The sequence below is a fragment of the Lepisma saccharinum genome, chromosome 16 (genome assembly GCF_977018435.1).
Source record: "Lepisma saccharinum chromosome 16, izLepSacc3.1, whole genome shotgun sequence".
Classification (NCBI taxonomy): domain Eukaryota; kingdom Metazoa; phylum Arthropoda; class Insecta; order Zygentoma; family Lepismatidae; genus Lepisma; species Lepisma saccharinum.
This window is the reverse complement of record NC_139244.1, coordinates 10,843,329-10,864,397: the sequence shown is the minus strand read 5'-3', so window position 1 is coordinate 10,864,397 and position 21,069 is coordinate 10,843,329. Positions and strand designations below refer to the sequence as shown.

Genomic DNA, 21,069 nt, shown 5'->3' with positions numbered 1-21,069 from the left:
TTAATAACAATAAATATTAACAATAAATATTTGTGCAATGGGAAAGGACGTGTCAGAGGGGCTCTTGAAATTAGTGGACACAATACGTTCAACTACGTAAGGAAATATGGTTTTCAACACAAACTTAGATTTTTTTTAATGGAAACCCCATTTAATTTTCAGCACATATGAAAGTACGGGAAATATTTGTTATATTGTAATACGTCAAGTAGTTCTCAAGTAATTGTATCCTGAAGTTGAGCGTGAAGGCGTATCCTCCACTATGCCTGTCGGCAGAGCTGAGCGCAACTACAGCCTGCACGCATATGCAGCATTTTTCCTACACTCGCCACGGATATGTATCATCCCGGCCTTTTCAGTCTGAAAATACTATTTTCTCAGCAACAGTTCTGACGTACGTACACTATCACAAACATCTTGTTAATTAGTGCTCTTTGTTACGCCCTTGCTTTATTTGATAATTCAATTTGAAAAGCTGCAAAGTTTAAAAGTTGAAAACTTAAAGATTTATCATGACCAAACGAGAAGAGTTGATTGTTCCAATATACCAAACATTATGACGTAAATAAATGAACGCCAATTAAAAATTAGAAAGATGTTAATGTACTAACATTTATGTATGTAACTGATGGCGGAATGTTTAAAATTTATACTTTTTAATTAACAGTTATTTCTTAACTCCGAGAGATGTATCAGAACCTTTTAGATTCATTTGTCAGAGCTTGATTATGTACAAACTACGCTAGGGGTCCCGGGTTCGAATCCCGGCCTGGGCGTAGATGTTTGTGAGTGTCCATTCATCAATTTCATGATGTCATCACTCATCTTCATCTTCGCAAATAGGCCAAAAGTGGCACAAAGAGCGAAGTAAAATCAAAATAAACAAAATTATGTACAAACTACACATTTTATTGTAACCCGCAGTTGTTGGAACGTAACAACTTTCCTAAGCACAACGCATAGCATGCAGAAGAGTAACGTAACATGTTTGTTACGATACACGAATGGCGTGAAAACGTAGTGTGGAAAAAGGCACGGTTCTGTGCTCTCTGGCTGGTTCCACTCGAATATGATACCGCTAGAGGCGCTGGTGTTGGTCTCTGTGCATGGTATTCGTCTGCTTATAATGGAAGTAAATGGAGTTTTCGCTGCAACGTCTGATTCTTTTACATTACGCATTTCTACGAATGTGATAATTGATATGATATTTCCTACAGTGGTCGCGAAGATATTAACGAACATTCTATACAGTCGACCACGTCCTGTTATCGTTATACTTTCATTAATAATACAGGAGAAAAAATACGCGTGGAATGCTCTTGGTAACTAAATTTTTGTGTATGAATTCTTTTAAAGATATACACACTGAAGCATTTATATTTTTTATATTTACTGTCTCTTTTCTTCCGCTAATCGCGGCAATGATGATAATGATGATTGCATGAAACGACATGGGGAAACCCACAAAACGTCCTTAATGCCATCGACATGAGTGTAAGGAAACTTTCAGACTAATGGGACAAGCGACACGGGATGTTTACACTGATGTGACTAGTGACAGACATTTCCAGACTGTACAATAGCATTCATTGCGCATGAGGATCGAAACAGCAAACGACACTTTCATATGCTCCTTAAAGGAAGTGTGCTCAAACCGAAGCGACGCGCTACAGGGGGAGTTACCAACTAAGTGACAAGCGACAGCGTTCAAGCGGCACTTCAGTGTATTAGCAAGCGTTTGCTGCTAATTGTGCGAACAACAGATCTAGGCGACACGATAAGCCACACGTGTCGCTTTGTCGCTTGTGTGTCGCTCAAACTGGGCAATTTCCTCAATAGCTTGCAACGTGTTGCCGTGGTTTGTTGTTCGCGCATGCGCGATGCAATGAGTGTCTTGCTTTAGGGATATTGCGCACCAAAGCGGCACGCGACACTTATCGCTTGAGGATTTCACCAACCGAACGCTGGCCTGTGCTGCTAATTAGAATATTAGCTCTGGGAGCTTTTGGTGATGTATTTACATCCTCCTTGATGTTTTTAGAATTATAAATTCATTGATTTTGTTATTATTATTCCATTTAATTTGAAGGATCATGCCTTTTCAATGTGAAATGTTGCTCTTCATTGGCTCGTTTCCAAGCGACATGTGCCGCGTCTCGCTTCGGTATGAAAGTTGCTTTAGACCGAAGGAACCGCGTCGCTTTGGTGTGAAATCCTCGTATCGTTTGTCGCGTGTCGCTTTGGTCTAAAATCTCCTTGAGGAAACGGTGCAGTCAGAGCTTGTGTCCCTACGGTTCGAAAGGCTGCGTTGATTACCGACTGATTGCTTTCAAGCGACACTTGTGGTTTGTCGCCTCGGTATGAAATATCTCTCAGGATACTATTTATATTCTAATAACATAGAAAAATAAACTCTAATACACAGTTCAAGACCTGACGTCCGGAATCACATGTTTCTTCTTGTGTTACGCACGCATGCTATTTATTTATTCATTTTATTTTACTTTTCTTTCCAAATTAATGCCATTTCGTGACTGCAAATCACTCCACAAATATAACTGTTTCCATCAATTCACGTACCGCTTTTCAAGACAAACAAATCTACATAATATATTCCAAAAACTAACAAAGCCGCATTACTTTCATAAGAAAATTAGCACCGATACTGATCGCACTGCCATCTAGGTTCTCATCCGTCTCGGGAACCAGTTTCTTGGGTCGTTTTCCACACTACGTTATTCAAGGCGCTGTAGTTACGACAGACGAATCAACTTGTGAGAAGGTTTGTTTCAAGCGTCAACTTCAGGTTATAATTACTTGAGAACTACTTGACGTATTACAATGTAACAAACGCCATTTTTAATGATGTTTTCCGTACTTTCAAATGAGCTGAAAATAAAATGGGGTTTCCATTTTAAAAAATTAAGTTTGTGTTGAAAATCGTAGTTCCTTACGTAGTTGATCGTATTGCGTCCACTAATTTCATGAGCCCCTCTCATAACTATATATCTGCGAAAGCAGTTTTTCAATGTTTATTGTTGTTTACGAAATATTTCCGGTGGTACTTTTAGGTACCCCACCCAATATATATGTATGTATATGTGAAAATTTGGAAATTTTTACCGTTGGGTATCGTTTTTCAACTACCAGGTGTGTGACGTAGGTGTACTCGACGTTTGCAGACAGAGGGCATTTTGCACCAACAATGTTTTTACATCCGTCTGGATCTTGGTCTCTGAATCGTATCCTCGCTCTTCTTCCGAAAAGGGCATACACGTTGGCGGTCAGCTTTTCCACTGGGAACTCTGCGGGAAGAATACAAAAGTTATTTTTTCAAATTGTTGACCAGTAGCAGAAGTTTATTAAAATACATTATACAGGGTTGTTCAAAATAAAGTCAACAACTTATAGCCGTTCCCTTCTTATTTCTGCTTGGGTGATTCACAGGGCTGAGTTTCCTTTCCATGACCTAGATATTGTCTACCGTAAAGTAGATAAAAGCTAGTGTGCATATCTTCCCAGAGGCAACTTTTAACTAGTAAATTCCACTAAGAGAGTCAGCAACAATAATTAATCCAATATGGGCATGGGGCTATAGCCACCTTACCCCCACTCTGGGTACGAGCCTTCTAAAAGGATCTGATTTGGAGCTAAATTTATCCTGGTAGAGCTAAGGAGATCCTTGGAGCATTTCGAAATTTGAGGAGCCAAACGAGTGTGCAAAAGAACCAGATCTGGCTCCAAAAGAGCTAAGTTGGCAACAGTGCTACTGAGCAACACTTACCTGGGGTAAATTTGAATTCTAGAGTTGAATTCCGTCCTCTGACCAGTGTACATGGATCTGCGTTGCAGTGTGGGATGTTGGCTTCCTTAGGCAAAGTTCCGCCGCCAACTACATACAGGATAAGAAAAAAATAGTTTTACTTTATAGATATTTACATGCAAAACCCTTAATTTTAGCTTCGTTCCCTTTGAAATTTTACATGGACGAAGCCTGTGTATGAACTGAAACTGTGACCTTGAGAAGTGACGGGCAAGCAGGCGTTTGACTCAGTGTAGAGTGATTGCGTGTGCCACAAACATGCCATATATACATATATATCGTAAGGAACCTCAGTGTTTAAGGTTTGATATTTTTAAAATGTTAAGACTTTTATGTTTCTTATTTCTTATAATGTTCAGGATATCACAGATAACTATAATTAGACTGGTAAAACCGTTAATTGAACTTGAACATATATTCTGAAATGCATCATAATCTGGCAATGTTGACGTCATATTTCCAACTCGCCAGAGGAAGTGAATGAACTCACCTAAATATTTTCAACTCATGACGGGCTCAGTTGGGAAACAAGATAAGGTGGAGAATCAAGAGGAATATGGTAACGGTAGGAATCCAAGAATAGTTTTTAGTTCTTGCGTTTTCCTTCTTGCCGATACGTGAAAGTACAGAACAAATTAGGTAATTAAACTTTCGTGATATGGGTGTGAATTGCAAAACGTTAATTTAGAATATTCTTGTGCTTTAATGGTTAGTGTTCTGAAATGTTATATGAATTGATATTTATCATCTTTTCTAGCTTAAAAAGTTGAGCCTAAAGCAACGAATTATCTATTTGTAGGTGGTTTATAAACTTATAAATACAGGGTGTGTCAAAAAGAATCACCCGATTTCAAAAGGCTATATATATTTTTATATTTATCACACCAGGAACTTGGAATTGCTTTTAAAATACACGGCTATATATAAATTCACAAGAAAAAATCGCCGAAATTCACGCTGCACGGTTGTAACAGATTCACACACTTCAAAGCGCAGTACACAGAAAGCTTTTTGTTGCGACGTAGCCATCTTGTTTGAATCTGATGCGAGCGCCGAGGGGAGCTTCTGCCACCTGCCGGCAATCATGTGAAACTCACGAATATCCTCTTCCTAGCAGTACGTTGCTCGATGTGTCTTAGCGAGAGGTTACTGAGTTAAATGACTTCGAAATCGGATGATTCTTGTTAAAACACGGTGTATATAAAATGGATATGCATTTGTGTTTTAAACCTAGCAAGCCCTAGAGTGTAACTTTGTGATAACTGGTGTCCAAGAGGAGGATTTGCAATATATATATATATATGGAGATATATATCCTAAGGAGAGAAATATACATATTAATTTGTAAGAAAGTTAACAACAAAAAAAAATAACGATGTATTTCACTCATCACCCTTCAGTCATTCCCAGCAAACAAACAAAGAAACAAAAAGAAATGCGAGAGAATGCCACAGGGGGTTGTGGAAACTGTGGTGGAATACCGTAGTATGCGTCTCTTTTGTGCATGTAAAGCTTGTATGCTTTATGACTTGTAAACATATGTGGCACGATGCTATCCCTAAGGACGTTTTGTCGCTTGTCTATCCTGTACCTGCACACATGTTGTTCATACATTCCACAGTACCATACACGGCACCCTTCCATTTGAATATTTCTGATTTTCGTTCCGGTCCCTCATCATCGCCAAAAAGAAAAAGAAAAGTTGCCATGACTTATGCTCCAACCCTCGTATATCCAACAGATTATTAGCACTGAGCTTCCACAAATATATACCCAGACCCGCAAGGCAGTGTGTGTGATGTGATTGATTACTTACCACATGATCCTATTGGTGTATTAGCTGCTACGTAACCAAGAACAGAAATAATTATAAGGATCTTCATGACAGCAGATATTTTCTCAGAACCTGATGTTGATGAACTCCTGAGGAAAAAAAATGGGAAGTTAAATTTTTCACTAACATACATTTAAGGCAGTTGTCACAGTGATAACCAGGACCCTTATTTTTAAGTAGCGAAAATATACGAAGTATGTATGCAAATATGTAGAAAAAATCCTGGTAAAAACTATACTGAAAAAAAAATATCTAAGTATAATAAAATTGATTGATTGATTGATTCAGTTTTATTTTACTTCGCGTTTTGTGCCTTTTGGCTAATTTGCGAAGATGGGGATGAGTGATGAAATGATGAAATTGATGAATGGACATTCACAAACAACCAAGCCCGACCGAGCGGGATTCGAACCCAGGACCCTTGCTAAGTATAATAAGAAATCTAATGTACGTATAATATCTTTCTGTATTATTAATGTTACCATACACCAATGTAATTATACTATATTATTTTCCTAAATATTATTATACTTTAAGAAGTTATCTTGAAATAATGAAATTTTAATGTGTTAAATAGCATTGCAAAATTTATAATCTTATAAATTGATAACGTTAATGACAACAATTTAGAGTAGCGTTTAATAGTCAGTTTTGTCAGATATTTTTCACAGCGAGAAAGGCATTTTTTTAACACACTCATTCTTTAATACTAAACCCATTCCCATAACCATAATTTTATTTCGGGAGGGGCTCATCTCTTGTCAGCAGCCGGCATCTAAAGGTGACAAGAGAGGGGTCTAGAAGCCCTGAAGATGAATTTCTTAGTATATTACAAATTATTATGCAAGATGTTTAATCCTGATATGAAAGTACAATTAATTACCACTATACACTATTCAAAATATATATTGGAGGGATTTCGGGGGAGCTTCAGCCCCCTTAGCCCTCTCCCTGGCTACGAGCCTGATACATCAGCGCCACAATGCAAATGTTTACAAAAGTTTGCGCATGAAAACAAAACTTGAAGATTATCTCTTTATTTTTCACAACTAACCTTGTTGTGTTTCAGTTACGTTTCTAACAATAAACCTGATAAGTTGTTTACTGTATTACAGATGGATAAAAAAAAACATGATTTTTATTTAAAAAATAATTTTTGATGATTATTTTATTTAAATGGATTTTCTTTAAAAAAAAACACGTATAAAATTGCTGCTATGGTTTTTGGCACCATACATAGAAATACGTTCTTTTTGTATAGAGGCTTCTTGTAACGAACGGTTTTGTAAAATATATGAACAGTTTGATTATAGAAAATAAACAATGTCATGCAAATATACATTTTCCTGTTTCTGATATATATATATATGAAGCTACTATGGAAATGTTTTGTTGAGTGTGTTAATGAAATTATAAAATATAATTTCAGTGGAAGTAAAACATTCTGGATGTACTCTATAATGGTAACTTAATTTTTTTAAAAGTCTTAGTAGCTGTATTTTGGCAATTTTTTAATAATAGTTTGTAAAATATCAGTTGCCATGCTTATTTACAGATTAATGATAATAATACTATTTACGGTTTAATATGATTAGTATTTTGTTATTTTTATACACAAAATGTTTACTATTTTTGCCTATAAAAATTATTGAAATTTAAATCAAGAGATTTAAGTGTTTAAAGTTTGCATATTACACTTCCTTTTGTATGAGCTTCACCACATCAGTACATATATATTATTTTTGTTTCATTTATTTTCCTTTCTTAGAGCCTAACAAAACACTATTAATGATTAGAAGATTAATGTAATTTCACCAAAAGTGATTCTGATATCTACAAAATCCTTATGTACATAAGAGTAATTCCATGCCAAATAAACACAGATATGTGCAATTTCCAACCTGACCATCTCCGATTTTCATGAAATTTGGGGCGTTGAAACTATGCATGAAACTTAGTAACTATGAAAATTTTTAGTTTCGTGCGTCTTGTGATTGTTAAATTATTCAAAGTCAAAGTTCGCATAAATTGCTCTTCTTGAACCCGCTTTGCTGTACTAAATGTGCTGTAACTCCGCCCCTATTTCGCTTAGGAAGCTCAAATAAAGCTTATTGTACAGGGAATTGAACAAGCTTTCCAGTGATATATAACAAGCCTAGCTTTGGATAAACATATCATTTTGTCACTTGACCTTGACCTTTGACCTTGAATATATCAAAACATGTCATCACCAAAAATCGTTAAAAAATATATTTGGTCCCTCATTCCATACTCTTAAAAAATATCAAAAAATCATTCTGGGACTGCAATACAGGGTTGGCAAAATTTGTTTTTTTTTAAAAAGAACAAAACAAACTTTTTTTTGTTTAAAACATGTTTTTTTTGTTTTAAACATAGTTTTAAACATGAGTTAAAAAAACATGTTTTAAACATGTTTTAAACAAAACAAATTTAACCTTTTCCCAGTAAATTATAGTTAAAGTCGTTAAAGAGAAAAAATACTCATTTTTATGAGTACAATGGCGACAAGGACAGTTTATTTACCTTTGGAGATAAGGTTTACCATACTGCAGGGTAGGGGTGTGCGGGACAGAATTTTTTGGGTCGGGACGGGAAATTCTTTAAATCCCGACATTCGGGACGGGAAATTCTTTAAATCCCGACATTCGGGACGGGGAAAATTCTCAATTTCCCGAAAAAGTCGGAAAATTTTCGGGACGGGATGTGTTCGAAATTTCCCAAAGCTCTTGAAATCTCGAATTCTACCCGTAATTTCCATCTTAAGTGCTTGCTTTTGTACTTCTGGTACAAAACCTAACAATTTCCGATAAGTTCCAGACATTTACAATGCAGAGAACGTCTAGAATTGACGACGTTTTAAAATTACCATTCGGAATTTCCAGACTGCTTGGGATCCCAAAAAGTCGGGAAGTCATTTCCGGAAGTCGGGATCGGGACGGAAATTTTCTTTCCCGATCCCGGTTACGACTTTTCGGGATCCCGCACACCTCTACTGCAGGCATAGGCGCCGACTCAATGGGGCTTGGGGGGCTCGAGCCCCCCCAATATTAACAATGTGGGGGCAGAGCCCACCAAATAATTTTGCTTAAGAGGATCTAATGCATTATTTTGCTTCTCTTGTAAAGTTTACTCTGAATTGTGCCACATGAACTTTACTTTAAATACACATTTATAATTTTCTAGACCATCAACTTTGGGGGACTCAAACCGCTAAACCATCAACTTTGGGGAGGCTATGACCACAGACAGCAAAACACATGATTTATTACTATATACTAAGTATGTGATTATGAGTATTGTTAAAATTTTTACTAAAAAAGAGTTTCAAAAGACGATGTGCATGAACTAGGGTAGTGGATGGGACGTTCGGGCTACAAATGGCTCTCGCATGACATTCAGAACGATATCATTGATATATTAGGGAGATCTGTTTTGCGCTCCGTGGTAGCAGATAATAAAAGTCGGGAATATTTTGCTATTATGGTTGACGAAACTTGTGACATATCCATCCGTGGACAATTAATATTCTGCATTCGAACTGTGAATAAAAAAATTATATTTTTGAGGAATTCATGGGCTTTTATTAGGGGTGTGCGGGACGGGAAAAATTTTCAATTTCCCTACTGAGTCGGGAAATGTTCAAAATTTCCCGAAGCTCTGAAAATCTCGAATTATACACGTCATTTTCACTTCAAGTGATTTCTGGATTCAAAACCAACAATTTAAGGTAAGTTCTAGAAATTGACAATGCAGAAAACGTCGAGAAATAACGACATATTCAAATGAGCATTCGGTATTTCCCGATTGCACGGGATCCCGAAAATTCGGGAAATCATTTCCCGAAGTCCGAATCGGAACGGGAAATTTTTTTCCCGATCCCATTCCTGACTTTTCGGGATCCCGCACACCCCTAGCTTTTATGAGATTCCGAACACTGAGGACAAAACTTAAAAAAGGGAGAGAGTGAGTCATTCATTAATTTATTTCAGTGATCAGACCCCCCCCCCCCCAATAATTTTGACAAGTTGGCGCCCGTGACTGCAGGGACAAAAGTTGTGGGTAATAGCCCCCCTTTTTCCGCCACTGCTGAAGTAGGTTAGGATTTATATTCATCTAAATTTCAAGAAACTAAATATTATAGAATTACTATCCTCGTCCTGAAAAAATCACGGTGAAATATTTCCTTCTGCCTGAACAGTTTATATAGCAGAAAACAACCTGCAGTGTCATAATAGATTCTCCAGATGAATTTATCTTTCAAAGTACAAAATTATGTTACCAAAAGTAAGCATCTGCGCTTCATTCAGTTATACAGAACAATGAATTGTATCGCAAAAGAAAAAAAAAATCACGTCATGATCAAAATCACGCATTGTGTATGTAGATAATTAGTTTCCATTTCAAGCTTCCACCAGTCTCAAACTTACAGGACGATACGAAATAAGGAACTGAGAGGTTTCGATTTCTACAGCAAAGCACGGGTCTTTCTTGTCGCACAACAATTTTGCTACAGCTAGCCTGCCTAACCTAACAACATAGGCATTTAGCCTAAAATTAAAAAGCTTTCTCCCGTGACGTCAGAACATAAGGTTGCTCAAGTGTTGTGTGATAAATGAGACCTGTAAAGCACGGATTAATTGACACAGATTCAATGAAAAACAGGGTTGCCTAACAAAAAAAATTATCACAGACTATAAAATATCTACCACCAAAATGTGTTTTAAACACTTGTAAAATAAACATGTTTAAAACACATTGTTTTAAACGTTTAAAACATTTGTAAAAAAAACAAAGCCGTGTGTTTTAAACGTTTTAAACACTTTTGTTTTAAACATGCCAACCCTGCTGCAATAGGATCAGAAGGTACAAAATAATATGTGTAACTATGTGACTGATAAAAGCCTCATTACATGAACTATGACGAGTCAAATGTTCCTCAACACCAGGGACGTCCTTGGGGAGGGGGGGCACGCGGGGGCACTGGCCCCGGCAAACGTCCACGTGGCCCTGGGAAACCGTTCTGTATTTGCTGGAAATTTTACTTTGATGACAAATATTGCAAAATAATTCTTCAGTAAATTTTGCTTGCAGTTTGAAACACTTCTTCAATTTTCAGAAGCACGAGCCCAAGCAAGGCATTTCTTTCTTATTTCCCTGTTTCTTGCTTGTTGAACACTTGCTGGATATTAGGTAGCTGGACTTTTGTTCACATAAACAAAAGTTGTATAAGTGTATATAGAACACCAAAATACGCTTATCCATTGGTAGAAGGGTATAATCGAAGAAGAGAAGTCATAAGTTAGGCTGTTTTCCATCACAGACAGATCCTCCCGTTCGCTTTCGAAATCAGGCGTACCAACTCAACATGCCACGCGCCACCGGAAAGGACCAGGGACTCAGCGATCGCCTCAGCAATTTTGAAAAGGAAGTGCGGGACGAGTTAGCCTCCTTCAAGGTAGCAATGGAGAGTGAATTGCGAGTAAATACCACCGATACTCCACAGAACTCGGAAGCCATAAGCAAACTGCAGGCAGCCCTTGCCAAGATGGAGGCCAGAATCGAGGAGAAGTTTAGGCTACAAAGAGAAGATCTGGCCTCGTTGCGGGATAGCATTGCACAAAATGAAGGCAAGATCGACGCCATGGAACAATATTCACGAAGAGAATGACTGCTGATCCATGGAATTCAAGAGAAAATAAAGGAGAACGTAGAAGAAAAGGTGCTTGACGTTCTGCAGAAGACCCTACAGCTGGACGTGAAAAAGCGAGGACATTGCCCGATGCCATCGTTTGGGGAAGCCGAATCGCTCTGTGGCCGACGCTCTGCAGGAAGGAAGGCGATGCATCATCGTCAAGTTTGCGTCATATAGGACCCGCCACCTGGTATGGTCCTCCAAGAGGAAACTGAAAGAAGCAGGGAGTTCCATATTCATCACGGAGTCCCTCACAGCCGTACGCCAAGAGATCTTGCGTGCGGCCAAAGACAAGTTCGGCCGACGAAACTGCTACACCGAGGACGGAAGGATCGTCGTCCGTACGGAGAACGGCCGAAAGAACACCATCACGTGCATGAGAGAACTGGATCAACTGTGATCGTACCCCCCCCCCCCCTTTCATGAACAGTTTGTGTTGGTGCTTAAGTGTAAATGTGTATTAAATATAGTGCATCTTCATCTTTATCTACCGACCTGAAATCGTATCAATCCGTAGCCGCTAAAGAATGAAAATACTTTAAAAACATTATTTAACAACCATCTGTGTGTGTATATATATCTTTTTTTCTTACATTTTTACTCTTTTTTTTCTTTATTATTATTTTTTATTATTTTAATTTCATTTTTTTCATTTTTATTCCCCCCCCCACCCTTTCCAATAGCAAAAGTGTGTAACCAAAGTTTAAATCGGTGATCATAGTGTTAAGTGTTATGTGTCAGTGATGCTAGAAATTCGTAAAACTACGTTTGGTATAGTGCTGTATGCTCTTGGCAGAGGTAAGTCTTTGCTAACTTGGCAATCTTTTTTTGCACTCAATAGTTGGTAGCACTGAATAGCATGAAGACAACCTGCATTCCTTGCCATTCCAAAACTGTAAACAAGGCACCCCTCTTGTCGCTCAACCCTCCAGGTAACACTGACTCATCGCCAGCGCAGACGTTGCCAAATGTCTCCTTCTTCTGCGCGGGAGTCGCTAAAGTGAGGTCATTGCTTCCGAAATTGGACGAATTAAATTATGTAATACGTAAGTTGGATTTAGACGTATGTGTAATCACGGAAGGTTGGATAAACGATTCCACACCACCGTCTGCATTTAGCTTGCCGGGCTACGAAGTAATCACACAAAGCAGAAGTAGCAAGAGGGGAGGTGGGATCCTTGTGTATTACAAATATGGGTTAATGATACAGAAAATAGAGATCGGAGTGAACACCGATGATGTCGAAACGCTAAGTTTCATATTATATTACAAAAATGTGCGACTTGGCATGTGCGCTGTTTATCGGCCACCCAATGTAGCGTACTCTAAACTGTCGGTACTCGAGGAGGTGATATCTGAAATATACCCATCCGTCGATAGATTCTTGTTGCTCGGTGATTTAAATTGCGATTTTTTACAACCAAATAAATCATAAACGCGGTTTCTAAAATCGATAATATCTTCCTTCGGGCTAACACAAGTTGTAACAAAACCAACGCGCATAACTGAAACTAGCGAAACGCTGCTAGATATTATAGTAATAGATGACGTTACCAGAATGCATGCAACCGACGTCACAGTGCCTATCGGTAAATCGGATCATTGTGCCACGTACATCGACTTAGTTTATGAGAAACCCGCTAATGAGAGAAAATATCTGAATTACAGAAGCTTCTCCTCTTTCGATATAGACAATTTTGCCGAAGACATAACAAACGTTCAGTGGGAAACACTGCAATCACTTGATACCGTTGATGAAAAAGTAGACTTTTTTAGCTCCAATATCGTACGTTTATTTGATTGCCATGCACCTGTAAAAACCGCCCGAGTTAAGAGGAAGCGCGTTCCGTGGATAACTCCTAATGTCAAGTTATTAATGCGTATTCGAGACAACGCTCTGAGGAAATTCAAACGGACGAACAACGTTGCCGATTGGAACCACTACAAAGAACTCCGAAATTTTACGACTAGCGTTATCCGACAGGAAAAGAAGTCATACTTCTCTTTTAAATTTGGAGCTATTCAATTAAATAAGAAGGAAACGTGGCGTGAACTAAAACAGTGGGGCGTGCTGGATAATAAAAATGTCAATGCGAACTTATCCTCACTTGTGAACACAGCACACGAGCTCGATGCTCTCAATAATCATTTTGGGCAAATTAGCAATCTATCTAGTGTACCCATTCAACTAAAAACCCAACAAATTGAGTACTTTGAAAGCCATAGCTTTACCGATGAAAATAAATTATTTGGTTTTAACACAGTAACCGAAATTGATGTGCACAAAGCAGTGCATAAAATTAAATCAAACAGTGTTGGAGCAGACGGCATAAACACTAAGATGTTAAAGATTGCACTACCATATGTACTGACTCCATTAACTCATATAATCAATTATTCTTTGTCTAAAGGCGTGTTTCCAGAAACATGGAAAGAAGCGCGAATCTTGCCTCTTCAAAAGAAAAAAGAGATCAGTTCTTTCGATGACTTAAGGCCCATAAGCCTATTGCCAGTACTCTCTAAAGTACTAGAAAAAATTGTATTTTCGCAACTAATATGTTATGTTGACGCGAACAACTTGTTACCTACAGTTCAGTCTGGGTTCCGTGCACGGCATAGCACAGCAACAGCTTTAACAAAAGTTACAGACGATATTCTTTGCGAAATTGACAACCGTTGCTCTACACTTCTCGTATTACTGGATTTTAGTAAAGCTTTCAACACAGTCCAGCACGATTTGTTAATATCTAAACTCAAATACTATAAATTTGACTCTGTAGCCGCAAGGTGGTTTGAATCCTATTTACTTAATAGAAAACAGAAAACATTACTTCAAAATTCACCCTCGCAGGTCTCCGAAGCTGTAGTTTTAAAAGCAGGGGTTCCACAGGGATCAATTTTAGGGCCTCTCCTTTTCACCCTCTACACCGCAGACTTAAATAAAGTTATAAAATTTTTCACACCACATTTCTATGCAGATGATGCACAACTGTATTTTTCGACTAGACGTACAGCGCTAGAAAGTAGTATTTCCTCACTCAACACCGATTTAAATAATATTTACACATGGTGTACATCAAACGAACTTAAGATAAACCCTGAAAAATCACTTTATATGCTAATTGGAACAAAACAATCTATTGTTTCTAAAAAAAATCTATTGTTGAGCCAATTGAACTTAAAATTAATAATGAAACCATTCCATGCAAAAATTCAGCAAAAAATCTTGGCTTCATTGTTAACGCTACGTTGGACTGGACGGACCACATCAATGCACAATGTAAAAAAGCGTATTTTATTCTGAGAAACCTCTACCGTTTCCAAGATCAACTACCTGCAGAATGTAAACTTAGACTAGTTCAATCTTTAATTTTTCCACTATTTGATTATTGTGACACTGTGTATGGGTCCAAACTTGTGAAAAAACTCACCAGAAAAATTCAAATTGCACAAAATGCATGCATCAGATATACTTTTGGCCTGGATAAACGCGATCACATCCTTCCCATCTTAAACAGATATAATATTTTAACAATGGCCAACGGGAGGCTACTACACTATCTATCTTTCATTCATTATCTGCAAACTGAACGTAAACCCGCGTACTTACTTGAAAAATTATGTAATCGCAACACAATTCACAGACACGGGACACGTCGTCACAACGAACTTGACATTCCTCACCATTCGACTACGCTATATACCTCATCCTTTTCTATATCTGCCCCGAAAGCATGGAATGCACTACCAACAAATGTTAAATCCATAAAACTCAATAAGAGTTTCAAAATTAAATTGAAAGAAATGCTTCTACAGGAACAGCAGCAGAACAGTAGCACATACTAGAAATGAACTGGCACTCAACAAACGACAAAACACTCATATTCTATAACTGTAACTATTGGAATTTTATTAATATCTTCAAATTATTATTATTATTATTATTATAATTTACTTAAATGCAACCTTTGTAACCAAGGGGTCCCGGGTTCGATACCCGGTGGAGGCACAAGTGGTTCGGATTCCACTTTAAACTGTAGGTCCAGTCCCGATTAGCCTTACTGTGCATAAAGTGGACTTAAAACACCAACTCAAACCAAGTTAAATGCAACCTTATGTTAACATTTACATTTGTATTTTTTTCTTTTCACATTTGTATTTTTTTTCTTTTTTAATATTTTCTTGTTCTTTCACATTTATATAATCCTATGACTAATATTACTGAAATGAGAATATTCGTAATTGTAGGTAATGTGAATTTTTTATTTCTCTTTAGTGTAATCAAGCTTTCCATCTGTACTCATATATTATCATATTATATTATATATACTTATATTTTCTTATGTAGCTCATGACAAGGGTTAGGTGGTAGAGCAGCCTACGGCTAAATAAAGGAATTATTATTATCATTATTATTATTAAACAGATGTATTGGGAGGGGATGCAGTTAATGGTTTTGTGGTCCGCCCCGGTCAGGGAAATCTGAGACCTATTGAAAATGCACTTTTCCTCCCTGCTGCACAACAGATCCAGGATCCCCCCAAAACCCTCACTTTCTCTTCATCTGGCCCTGCACTGGCTCCATGGGCGCCAAAAGGACGACACAAACAGGAAGTTTTAGCTACGGGTGGCTAGAACTTTCTGTGTTAATTATTTTATAGTTCAGAAAAGATATCCCATGCGTTTCAAATTCCAAGAACAGAATTCCATTGCTTGTCCCTTTTTCGGCGCGGGAATGGATGACATAGCGGTTCTTCTCACATGCACTCAACCCTCCTGCTAATGACCTGCCCTGCAAGGAGGGAAAGGCCACTTTCTGAAAATTCGGAGAAACATCGAAGCGGTCAGTTCATATGTTGATTTGGTGGACAGTTTATATCTGTCAGTTTGAAGTAGGATTTGTTGTCCGAGCGGTGGTAAACTTTTGTAAACGCGAGAAGATAGCATCACGAAGTGTTTGTGATCTCGTTTTCCTACATCGGGAGTAAAATGTCGAATGACAAGCTGCCAGATTGTCTTCCTCTGGAAACAATGAATCAGGATCGACTGATTGACCAAATATCCAACATAGTGGCATTCTAAAAGAGAGTCTGACTACCACACAAGATCCTGGGTTCGCCTCCCAGGGTGGTTGATCTCATGTATAATGAAGAATAAACCACGTTTCAATTAAGGAAGGAAACTAGGTATGTAGCAATTGTTTTTACAGCCGTCTACATGCTCTATAAGTATTATGTTACAAAATCTGTATATATTTCTGACTTTCTGTGATTTTTCTTCATTTAGCCTCCACCTGCAAATGCGGAAGCTGCTGCTGCTTAGGTGGCTAGGTTCGCTAGACATACAAATATAATTAATCCCTAGTCATACAGCGAATAATACTTATAATATAATCTTGAGTTATGGAGAAGCAAATAACTTATCAAGCATTTTCTGTTTCTATTTGTTGTGCAGTGGTTAACAATGTGCATTACGATGCCACGGGTCCTGGGTTCGAATCCCGGACTGGGCATGTGTGTTCTTTATGATGGTCCTCTCATCAATTTCACATCACTCATTGTCATCTTCATCTTCACGATTAGCCAAAAAGTGTCAGAAAAGCGAAGTAAAATAAACCAAATCAATCATTTATATATTTCTATATTGCGCTGCTTTTCTACCTCTTGGGTTAAATGCGACGATGAGGATGAATGATGAGCCGAAGGAATGGCGATGGGTTAGACATGATACAACCATACCTGTCCAATGTCCGAACCTTGGACCTCTGGTTTCGTAGCGTGTTATACTCAGTGGAATTCTTAGGAAGAAAAACTGTAAAAGTAGGGTGAAAAGAAGCAAAGTTGTACGATGTATAAAAAGCTATGTTTAGTTATTCTAAAACCTTCCAATTATCGAGTTCGTGTTCTAAGTCCACTGTATGCACAGTAAGGCTAATCGGGGATCCGAACCACTATGTGCGTCCACCGGGTATCGAACCCGGAATCCCTTGATTGCAAGGCGGCGACGCTACGACTGCGGCATCGAGGAGGCCGAGAAAAACTTACAATTAGTCAGTAAAATTAATATTGAGGGACAAGGCCTGCGAAGAGTTCTTTCATTCGGTTGCGCGTGGTCATCACATCGAGTCCCATAGTTTCGAGAGCAGAATTTGCTTCCATATCGCTTTCAAGTACTTCCCAAATAGTCCTCACGATGTTGGAACAACACAGAAATTTTTAAACTAATACAAGCAGGCACATACCCAGGGGGCTGCAGTCCTATCCCGAAATCCTACAAATATCTGATTTTAATAATGTGTAGTAGTAATTAAATTTACTTCATTAACAGGATTAAACATCTTGTATATGGTAAGTTGCAATATACCAAGAAATTCATCTTCAGCACATTTACTCCTCCCCCAACCTTTTCGTCTCTAGATGGCGGCTGCCGATAAGGGATAAGCCCCTTCCGAAATCAAATGCTGGCTACCGGCCTGACCACCAGCGATCGAACCTTGAACCTTTCGATTGATTGATTAATTGAACTGGTGTTTTAAGTCCACTTTATGCACGGTAAGGCTAATCGGGACTGGACATACAGTTTAAAGTGAGATCCGAACAACTATGTATCTCCATCGGGAATCGAACCCGGGCAGCCTGTTGAACCTGCCGAACCAAAGACGAGACCGTAATCATTTGAGCGTGTGGGATAAAACTTTGTTTTATCAAGTACCATCATATATTCTGTTTTCCACACACAAATAAGATTAATTTTAAGAAATTAGACGTGTGCATATAATTTATTATCGTCATCATTTCCCAAGTGAAGAATCAGATGCCATAGAAGACTCGGGCCCGCCCTTTAGAATAGTGCTTAACGCGGTCGCCTTGAACTAAGAGATACCGGATTCGATTCCGGTATGAACTGTATACATGAGATGCCTAGCTTGAACTCATTACGCACACATTTCATATTTGCACTGTTGCCAATACTTGTAAACCTGGTTCCAGCACTTTATATCTAAAACCACGGAAAAGGGTTTTATCTACTTCTCATTTTTTTTCCAGCAAATTTACAAATCTAAAGACTAATAACATTGTTCTTGGTGTATCAGCCATTAAGCTAATGAGTTCATTCTGCATTTAGTTTCCCGAATAATGGCTATGTATTTCGCGAGAGTATATCCGTAGACTGTTGGGGGCTACAGAAGAAAATGATGTTCCTTTCCAATTTATTGATTGATTGAGTTGGTGCTTTAAGTCCACTTTATACACAGTAAGGCTAATCGGGACTGGTTCTACAGTGTAAAGTGGGATCCGAACCACTATGAGCATCCACCGGGTATCGAACGCGGAACCCCTTGATTACAAGGCGACGATGCTCCCATGCGCCATCGAGGAGGCCCTTGATCCTTTTCTTTCCAAGACTATATATACACATACATATATAATGTATGTATACAGCATAGGCCAATATAGTGAATAAATAGTTTGTTAATTTATAATAGTTTGATAGAAAAAATCTTACGTTTGGGCCCCTCCAAACTGATCAACCTAGCTACGTCCCTGCTTAACACCCCCTATAAAATGGAAAGGAGTTATCCTGGGTATAATTGATAATGAAAGAAATAGGTTAGCTGAGTGTGTCAAGCGCAGGTCCGGCAAATTGTTTGCCCGTCATATTGAATTCAACGCAAAAATTTCAAAGGAAAGGGGGTGATGTGATATATCAAATCGATCAGGCTAGAATTTCACGAGAAATGAAGTGACGAAGGTTTTTCCAACGTTATCTTTAACCAGCAAAAAGTTATTACTGCATGCTTGTAACCATTTTCTCCTTTTTGAGGTGTTAAAAACAAAGCATTAGAATGCTCCTAACGTGTTAGGAACTCGTCGAGATCACGCTGACATGTCGGGAGAGAAAGAAGTATACGCACCATTGCATATGATTTTAATCAGCGACATTCACCAAATAGTTGAATACTGAAGAATATTGGGAAAAGTATCTCAAACAATTAAGTGACATTTCCTTTGAAATGAAAAATTCTTCAGTGACGAGGCTAATTTTTAAGTTCGCGGTGACGTTAATAAAAAGAATATGCAATATCTGTGATTTGATAATCTACAGCAGACAGATCCCAGCCGAATGGTTGTTGCTAGTAAGCTAATGATGTGGTATAGTGTATGGAGAACGGGAATGGTTGGTTCATATTCAACAACGAAACCTTAAATGGTGAGGGCTTCTTGGATTTGTTAAGTGAACAGATTTTTCATCCATGCTTACGGGATATGGCACATTTCCAGACTTTTGAAACAGCACAGGGTCTGACCATACTATGTGGACATTGTGGCAATTTCTTCATAGTAAATTTCTAGGTAGATTGATGGGCAGACAGGGATCTATTAAAAGGCCTGCACATTCCCCAGATCTAACATCTTAGGAGGACCTTTACCTTCAGAAACATTTGAAGAGAATGGTACATGCACTAAAAGTCCGTGACATTGACCATCTGAGAGAAGGCATAGTTGCTGCTTGCGATGATGTTGCACCTACTACATTGCCAAATGTTCTATGTGAGTGTGAGAGCCTTCAACGAGTGTGCTCACAGGAACATTGACAACATTATAATGTGCATATATCGTAAGTGAAAGATATGCGTATAACTTTTTGCTGGCTAAAGATACGTTGGAAAAACCTTCGCCGCTTCAATTCTCGTGAAATTCTAGCCTGATTTGATATATCACGCATCACCCCCTCTTCTTTGAAATTTTTGCGTTGAATTCAATATGAAGGGCAAACAATATGCCGGACCTGCGCTTGACACGCACAGCTAGGGATCTCCCTGTGCCTAACCTATTTCTTTCATTATCAATTATACCCAGGATAACTCCTTTACATTTTGTAGGGGGTGTTAAGGAACCTTTGACTCGTCATAGTTCATAGAATGAGGCTTTTATCAGTCATATAGTTACACATATTATTTTGTACCTTCTGATCCCATTGCAGTCCCAGAATGACTTTTTTATATGTTTTAAGAGTATGGCATGAGGGACCAAATATATTTTTCACGATTTTTGTTGATAATATGTTTTGAGATATACAAGGTCAAAGGTCAAGGTCACGTGACAAAATTATATGTTTATCCAAAGGTAGGCTTGTTATATATCACTGGAAAGCTTGTTCAATTCCCAGTACAATAAACTCTATTTGAGCTTCCAAAGCGAAATAGCGGCGGAGTTACAGCACATTTAGTATAGCTACGCGGGCTCAAAAAGGCCAATTTATGCGAACTTTGACCTTGAATAATTTAACAATTACAAGATGCACGAGACTCAAAATTTTCATAGTTACTAAGTTGCTTGCATAGTTTCAAATTCGCAAATTTCATGAAAATCGGAGTTGGTCAGGTTGTGGGCTGTGTTGATTTCATATGGAATGACTCGTGGATTATTTAAATCGCGATTAAAATTAACCTGGTTTAAATCAATCCACCTTTCTCTATTATGATACACGCGGTGTAGAAGAAATGTTAACTTTTGAGTCTCTTCTTACAGGAGAGAAAGAGAGAGGTTGAACTAACTACTTACGTCTGCCTCCGACGAAGAAGGAGAGTGGTATGCCTGAAGATTGAATTCTGAAGATTCCACCAAGAAAGATAGGGAACGGAATTGGCTTCTTTGCATTGTTATGCTGGAAGAAGGCTACCAATGAAATGGGAAG

At 38.2% G+C, this 21,069-nt stretch overlaps 1 protein-coding gene across 1 annotated transcript in view; it reads right to left on the bottom strand.

Moving 5' to 3' along the window:
- Positions 1-21,069, bottom strand: part of LOC145999892 (NPC intracellular cholesterol transporter 2-like) — a 32,288-nt gene extending 11,219 nt beyond the window's left edge. Inside the window, exons 1-4 of the mRNA XM_083137165.1 lie at positions 20,937-21,069; positions 5,640-5,746; positions 3,785-3,892; positions 3,124-3,305 (exon numbers count right to left, since the gene is read on the bottom strand). Of these exons, the coding sequence (XP_082993291.1) occupies positions 3,124-3,305; positions 3,785-3,892; positions 5,640-5,706 (357 nt within the window). The 5' untranslated portion in view covers positions 5,707-5,746; positions 20,937-21,069. The remainder of the gene's footprint in view (positions 1-3,123; positions 3,306-3,784; positions 3,893-5,639; positions 5,747-20,936) is intronic.